The sequence below is a fragment of the Dermacentor albipictus genome, chromosome 3 (genome assembly GCF_038994185.2).
Source record: "Dermacentor albipictus isolate Rhodes 1998 colony chromosome 3, USDA_Dalb.pri_finalv2, whole genome shotgun sequence".
In the NCBI taxonomy this organism is placed as follows: domain Eukaryota; kingdom Metazoa; phylum Arthropoda; class Arachnida; order Ixodida; family Ixodidae; genus Dermacentor; species Dermacentor albipictus.
Window position 1 is genome coordinate 100,232,305 of NC_091823.1, and position 7,736 is coordinate 100,240,040.

At 44.5% G+C, this 7,736-nt stretch overlaps 1 protein-coding gene across 1 annotated transcript in view; it reads left to right on the forward strand.

Moving 5' to 3' along the window:
* The window catches only part of LOC135901327 (ubiquitin-like modifier-activating enzyme 1), a 44,597-nt gene extending 37,117 nt beyond the window's left edge, over window positions 1–7,480 (forward strand). The window contains exons 22-25 of the mRNA XM_065431076.1: window positions 749–832; window positions 2,258–2,352; window positions 4,985–5,156; window positions 7,281–7,480. Of these exons, the coding sequence (XP_065287148.1) occupies window positions 749–832; window positions 2,258–2,352; window positions 4,985–5,153 (348 nt within the window). The 3' untranslated portion in view covers window positions 5,154–5,156; window positions 7,281–7,480. The remainder of the gene's footprint in view (window positions 1–748; window positions 833–2,257; window positions 2,353–4,984; window positions 5,157–7,280) is intronic.
* The last annotated feature ends 256 nt before the right edge of the window (window positions 7,481–7,736 follow it).

A 7,736-nucleotide genomic window follows, 5' to 3' on the forward strand; every position in this document is an offset into this window, starting at 1 on the left:
AGCTTCGAAATGACACGAGTAATACGATTCTCCTAGGATGAAAAAGGTACTTGGTTGGCGCTTGAAATGGCACATGAAATCTCGCCAAAATGAATCCAATTAATTAATTAATCAAAAGACTAGCGCAAATAACAGGGACACAGACAGAGAAGACGACAGGACGAGCGCCTTGATCGCTTTGAATCCAATTGTTCTTTCAAGTAGCTAAAGGAAGACGCCAGTCGATTACTGGAAAATATTTTTGCTGAACGTTCAGCAATGTCATTAAATCTAGAAACAGAATTGCTAAATCGCCAACACTGCCAAGGATTTCGTGTAATGATTGCGCAAAGCTCTCCCATGTCACAAGTGGGGTGCGTATTACGTTTGGCCAAGAGGCTACTTTAGGCCTTTCGCGGACGACCAGTTGCGATGGCGCTGCGCAGCTGAGTTCGAGGTCGGGGGTTCAATCCCGACCACGGCAGCCACATTTCGATCCGGGCCAAATGCGAAAAAGCTCGTGTATTTACATTTAGGTGCACGTTAAAGAGCCCCCCAGGTGGTCAAAATTATTCCGGACGCCCTCCATAGCAGTGTGCTTCTTAATCAGATAGTGATTTCGGCAAGCAAAACACAACCCAATTTTTTTTCAAAGACCACTTTAGTTATGTGTTGGTGCTTAGCATGCCTGCATAATGGAAGAATCGAGTGAATTCAACGCACTGAGCTTGGGCCTCACGCACTGTCCTTTTCGATTCTGCTGCAACAGTTTCGAGACCTTGAGTTCTCCCTATGGACAACGCTTGACATTCAAGGCGAGCTCACCCTTCAACACTTCATCGATAATTTCCAGGTACGTGCGGATTGATTGATTGATTGATTGATTGATTGATTGATTGATTGATTGATTGATTGATTGATTGATTGATTGATTGATTGATTGATTGATTGATTCTGCGACTGAGACCGGAAATTTCGTTATGGGAGATAATAAAAGCACGGTTACCATTCCAGAATCTACATGTTTGAAGGATAGTAAACAAAACGGCAATCATTCCGCTTTGAAGACGTATCAGATACACCTGGAAGAGAGGTGGCGTGAAGGGACAGGAGCACATAAGAGGAGCATAACTTCCTAAGGTATGAGAGTACTTTTGAGGCACGATAGTTCATTAGCAAGAACCACGGATCTTAAGCGCAGAGAATAGGCGACGAAGAAAGGTATGAATACCGAGAAGGCAAAGAACAACGCCTGTACGACGAAACAATGCCAACGCATAGCTTTTTCGACGCGGGCCCTTTAAAGCTGCTGTTTGCTGTAGCTTATACGAAGACACCCAAGATAGTTTTTCGTGTCGAAAATTACTAGCGTTTACGTATAATCGTCCTGACGACAGCGCGCTATAACCACTAGGCAAGTGCCGATAAGTGTTGCAGACTTTCAGTGTGATAGCGTCATAGGAAAGGATGGATAAGAGCTATCAGTCCACTGCTACACCAGTGCACTGTGGGATCCTGTAGTAATCCAGATCTATTTCGAACATTTGAAGTACAAGGGATCTCGGCGTACGCAAAACATCTTGGGTTGTTTTGCATTCTGTTTCCGGTGGAATTCGATCAGGCTGTGAGCTATGGCGAGTTCGCTGATTAAAGTTATGAATGTTAGGCAAGAAAATGGACCCTGCAAAAAAAAAAGGGGGGGAGGGGGAGGGGGCTCAGGTTAAGTGCACAGCGCCGATTTCTTTCTCATGGTGAAAAAAAAAAAACATAGTGCGAGTGTTACATTATTGGAGGCAAAATTAACCTTTGAAAAGAACCACATTCTCGCTCATGTAATTACGTTCACGGACACTTATGTTTATACATACCAACTGTCGATCGGTTAGAAGAATCAAGCAGATATCGTAGCAAATGCTGTGTCTTCGTGCGACCTCTGCCTTATGACTTCCCTCCTTCATTGTCCTATCACTGCTTCTACCGTCAATTACGCAGCAATAGGGATCTGGTTAGCCTGCTTTAATTTTTTGTTGTACGTGCAGTATATGCCTTTGTACTAGAAATTAATTTATTTCAGTGTCAGTGTACCTATGTAGATTACAGTTACTTTTTTACACTTGTACGCCTTCAGTTTGGGGAGGGGGGAGGCATAGTGGCAGCAGCACCACTGAGAGATGTTCCAGGGTCTATAACTTTATTTTGTATTTGTCGCGGCTTTCCTGCGTGCTTTTGGCCAGCGAACGGTGGTACAATGAACCCGTTTCTATTTCATTCTTCCCAGAACGAGTATAAAGTCGAAATCATCATACTGGCTGAGGGAGCCCTGCTACTGTATGCCAACTTCATGCCCCCGCCGGCGAGACGTCTTAAGATGACGTGAGTAAAGCGTTTCTTTTTTTTATTATTTTTTATCAATGTAACTTCTCCAGGCGAGATTGGCGACGCTGCTTTCGGAAAGTCAAGTGGCGTTCCATCATAGAGACGACGTCGCGTTATTTTGGCTTTTTTTTATAACTATGCTTATAGCTTGCTTACTCCTGCCATGTAGACAGTTGCTTCAGTTGCTTCAATAAGAGTTACCGCCTCGAAAAACCGTGCTTGCCACGGCTCCGACGGGAACGAACCGCTTTGTGCCAAAAGAAAGTTGGAGCCAGAGCACAAGCTTAATTTAATTAGCCATATATTCTTTGCTTTTTCCCTTACAGTGATCATTCATTGCTTTTCAATAAATCATATTTCATGCAATAAATCCTATTTCATGCGGCATAATGAGGACTTTGATGTTTGCTTGCTTGAACTTTTGGTGATTGATGTCGGCTTTGGTTTTCCATAGAAGCTCCTCGTGAAGCTCCATTTGTAGACGTCAGCTATGACAAACTGAGAGCGTATAGGGTGGTTCCTAATGTCTTAGGCATGAAATGCTTTTATCTCCCGTTGTCAGCTACCTTCAAATGACCTTGAGCCATAAGCCAGAGCCATTATCCGGGCCCTCAGACGAGAACAAAACGAGATCCCCCCACCCTTCGTACAGGAACGCATTACATACGCTAGTTACTCCCACAGGGGTTGCAAAAAAATATTGCTTCTAGGTTCTTCCTAATGTTTGCTCATAATATCACTCAAGCTGTAACTTCTATTGCGCTGAAACTTTATTTCTCCTTTCTAAAAGCGACGTTCAAAAGGCAGATACATAACACCATACACTTCAATTCTGGGGAATGGAATTTGCTGCGGACCTACTGCGCTCGACGAGCTGCGGCATGGCGTGGCGCCAGAAGTGTCTGATGCGCTGCTTTGCCTTCATGGAGGAAGGAAAAAAGTTAGGAGAGAGCATTACGTCACGCAGCTAGCCTTGGCGGCACAACACGTGACCTCTTGCGTCGTGATCACGGAGCAAGCATCGAGATTTGCTGAGACGTTCGGTCGCGCCTCTTTCAGGCACTTTTCTTCTTCTAGCTGGGCATAGCGCCCCGTCTCCTTGACGTCTTTCGTTGCCTGTCGTGCCGCCTTCAGCCGGTTTTCTTCTTCTAGCTGGGCAGCGTCCATAAGGACCAGTGCACAGTATGACGTGCTGTGGTGTGCTCTACGTTGCGAACATGCACTACACTCATTTTAAGATTCTGGCTAGTATCATTTCCAACCAATCTTCTGCTTTGGCGGTTGCCATTTCATGCTTAACACTGCTCTCGATTAATGGAGAGCCAGAATTTTTTTTGTGTGTGTTAGAAGTGCTAACAGTCACTGTATGAATCTAAAAGAATAGCAATGCACTCTAGCGAGTACAGGTCCTTACTTACAACTCCCATACGACAACTCTTTTGTATATTCCTCACTTAAAAGGGCCCGCTTGAACACTTGCTTTCTGAAGGCTCAACACAACGCCGGAGCCCGTGCCTCGTGTATCTGCTTGCCGCCTTTCGGTATTCACACGCACGGACAACTGAATCTACAACGTTTATTGGCGCGTATACAAATCGCATGCCTTTATAGGACAATTACACATTGTTGATTACTAGTGCTGCACTAGCGCATTTCGTCCCGTACCTACAGAGTCCGCTGCGAGAGTCCAAAAAGCTGGCATTCTCCAGCACAGTGAGTAGGCCCACAAACAACGACTGATTAAAATAAAAGGCCACATATACGGACCAATAGTTTCTTGATTAACCTAGTCGATATAGTGCGTTGAGTCACAAAGTGCAATGTATGGAGGTCTGTATACTGCGAATAAAAGCAAATAACCTGAAGCGTTTGTAAAGGATCTACACACAATCTACGACAGGAGTCAGTATGGAGTGTATATAGACATAATACATGACGAGATGTCTTATATAAATGCGTTCAAAGCATGTGTATCTTTTTTAAAGCCAAACATATAAATTGGCCATGGAGTCTATATATACGCGCTTTGAAAACGCATGCTTATACGTCCGAACATTTAGCAGCGTAACTCAAGTCAAAATGATGCATCATCAACCAGTCTATAAATCTCTATAAATCGCCATTGAATGCCCTTTGTAAACTATAATGAAGTTGAAGTTTCTTTTCACTGAGCGTACCCACTAAAAAGAAATCGAAGCCCTTATTCGTAAAGAAGTACTTCTCCTGAAAAGGTCCGTAAGAACAAGGGCGGATCCGTCGCGATAGCGAACGTGAAAGGGCTTTCAGCAATGGAAAATCCAAGCGTTTGCGTACGATATGAGGACAGTGGTGAGTTTCTCGTAATATTATGTAGATGATGTTGCACCAGCGAGGAGTGTATATATTCTTGTGTGTGCAGGATGGGCAGCGCTTGCTAACTATCTGCGCGCTCTTTGTAAAGCTTCCTAATGTCATCGACTGCCACGCCAATAAGGAACACACTTTGGGTACGAAAAGGTCCCATTCGGGCCCTGTGAAATGCCAGTGTGCTAGCTGTTCCTAAATGCGATTCCGAGCACTGTCTTGACGTTTTGCCACCGTACCCAGCATTTTCAACTCATTGCCTTCTTTTTTTTTTTTCTTTTCGCAGCCTGAGCGAAGTGGTGGAGGAGGTGTCCAAGAAAAAGATCGACCCAGGAAAGCGCGCCCTGATGCTTCAAGTGATGTGCGCCGATTCTGACGGTAACGAAATAGAGGCGCCCATGGTACGCTACTTGCTACCGACGCAAGAGCAAGAAATTGCCGTCCCTCCAGTCTGAACGGTATGCTCTAATGCAATTCTTTCATGCCCTGCCGGGAACTGTTACGATATAGGGTAAGGAGACGTTTTGAGTCCGGGAGAAATTTTAATATTTCGAACAAAAAACGAAAGTGTTAAAAATGATCCTATAATTATTACTCCTCATTAAACATTGAAAGGACACTCGAACATATAAGAATCAGCATCTTAAACCTGTCCGTAACACCGACAAATTCGTCGCCCAATTATGGTGATCCTTAAAAGAGATTCAGCGAAACTGTACAAAAAAGGGCTACGCACGCAGAGATGCAAAACAGCAACGAACATAAGAGAAAAATTCAGCAAGGATAATAGTAGAGCTTTCCTGTTGAAAAGTAGTACGCAATTCGGCAAGGAACTTAATATGTAGAGCCCACAGAATGTCGATGACAAAAAAAAAGGGGGGGGGGATGGGCGGACGTAGAAGAACGGTGGGAAAAAGACTTTGGACATAGGGAGTTTAACTGAAAGCTGTGTGCAATGATATCTGCATAAATGCAAACAACGTGTTCACTCGTGATTAGTTAGCACATCTGGTCAAGCAGTAGAAATCTGAACAGTACCACAACAGGACAGAGAAAAGAGACAAAGGACAGATTGTCGTGTCCGTGACTCTTTGTGTCCTGTGTCACACTGTTCGAAATCGTGCTGTTTGCATGAAAGCTGTCAGGGTGACGCAGAGAAGCCGCAATTTGGGAACACTCGAACAACTTTTGTCCTGCAGTAAATCTTAGCAGGATGTCCGGAAGTTATCCCGATGCAACCTAGTTCACCACACCCTCTTTCTCGTGACTTGACTCTACGTATTTGACTAGTCCATAAAACTGGATGAAAACTTTCTGCAGCAGTTTGTGAGCTGCCTTGGGTACCACTGAACTTCATGAAACTTCGCTCCATTGGTTGAAACAGGGAGCAGGGTACAGCTTCTTCGCTTTAAGAAGCTGGGTATACGGAGCTAGGTATATAGTACATTAGTCGGGTATTTTCGCGCTGCCCCATGAGAAATTATAACTTCACACTTTGCTTGGAAGGTGTGGTTCTGAGGGACTGCATTACGAGACCCCCCCACTTACCACTTCTTTTGGGTATTTGTGTATGTGCAATGTCCACATATACACAAATACCCAAGAGATTGGATGGGCGGTATTCAGTTGGTCGAGCATCGCACCCGTAATGCGAAAAATGTGTGTTCTATTCCCACCTGCGGCAAGTAGTTTTTTTGCGTTCACTTGGGATTCTCTTTATTTTATCATTTCGAAGTCTTAAGTGAAACAATGAATTTCCCCTAAGCTTCTCTTGAATTCATGGCTTGTTGGCTTCATGTGGTTGTGAGCATGAGGTGTTGGGATAACATTAAGGCATTTTGTAGACAGAGGATGCAATCGCAAGGGAAGGGTTAATTGGAGATCGCTCGGAGAGGCCTTCATCCAGCGGTGCACATAAATTTTTTGATGATGAATCTGCGTTAGTGTAAAGGTAAGGATCAGGGGTAAAGACCACTGTTAATGTTTCTCATTATTACGTTGCAAAGACCCGGGATTTTAAAGAAGTCTCTGCTAAAAACTCTTCCTTGATTTCGTGATGATGACGGCCGGTGATGTTTCTTGAAGGCATCTTTACTTAAACGGTTTGGTGACAAATAGTCAGTTTGTCTGCATGACGTAACGCGGTTTTACATGTCTACTGCAGTGTAGTTTTGTGAAGCTACCTATGCCTTCAACGACCCCTGCACTGTTCGCTGAATGGAGCACAGCGCTGTTCCTCCTCTTAAGGAGATACTTCAGCACAAAAACAAAGCTTTGTAACTGCTACACACGGAATTGTTTGAGAAACGCACCTTTGACACGGTAAATTAGCGCTGAGGTCACAATCATCTGGCTACGAAGTTTTTGATCAATGATTGCAGTGGTGCGTCATTGAAGCCCAGTGATGGTATACAGTGTAACCACAGCCAATAAAGGAGCTGCCATTCCCTGCGTTGAATCGATGGGAAGTGTGGGGCAGAGAAACGTTTTAGAATGCAAAAAGCGACAATATTCGCTCCGCCACTACGGATACTTGGCAAGCCTCTGTTCGTTCTTGTGCAATTTTAAACATTTCGTTTCAGGCAAAAAGAGAAAGCCACTATCGACGCCATTTCTACCACGCCACTTCACAGCCCGCGTCGATGCCTTCTCGAAAGCCGAAGCGAGCGACAAGCCCCTTTTTCATCTCATCGACGTCCATGTCACCTGGAATTGGATGTTCTCCACTAAGGCCCCGCCCCTTCATCTTTAAATTGACACAAATTACAGCAGTGAAATCCGAGCATGTGGTTCGCTTTGCTATGCGTCTGGTTCTATTAACGCGTGCACACTCAATTACTTTTTTATTTGCTGCTGCTACTGATGCTGATAAAGCGGGAGCCGTAAGCCCCCAGAACAGCGCTTATATAGAAATTGTCAGCTCGCGCATACACGAATGCCGCTCCACGAATCCTCTCGAACCTTCCGCATTTGAAGTAAAAACTCGAAATTTTGCTGAAGCGCTTTTCACTAGTGAAATGTACCGTAAACCATGGGCT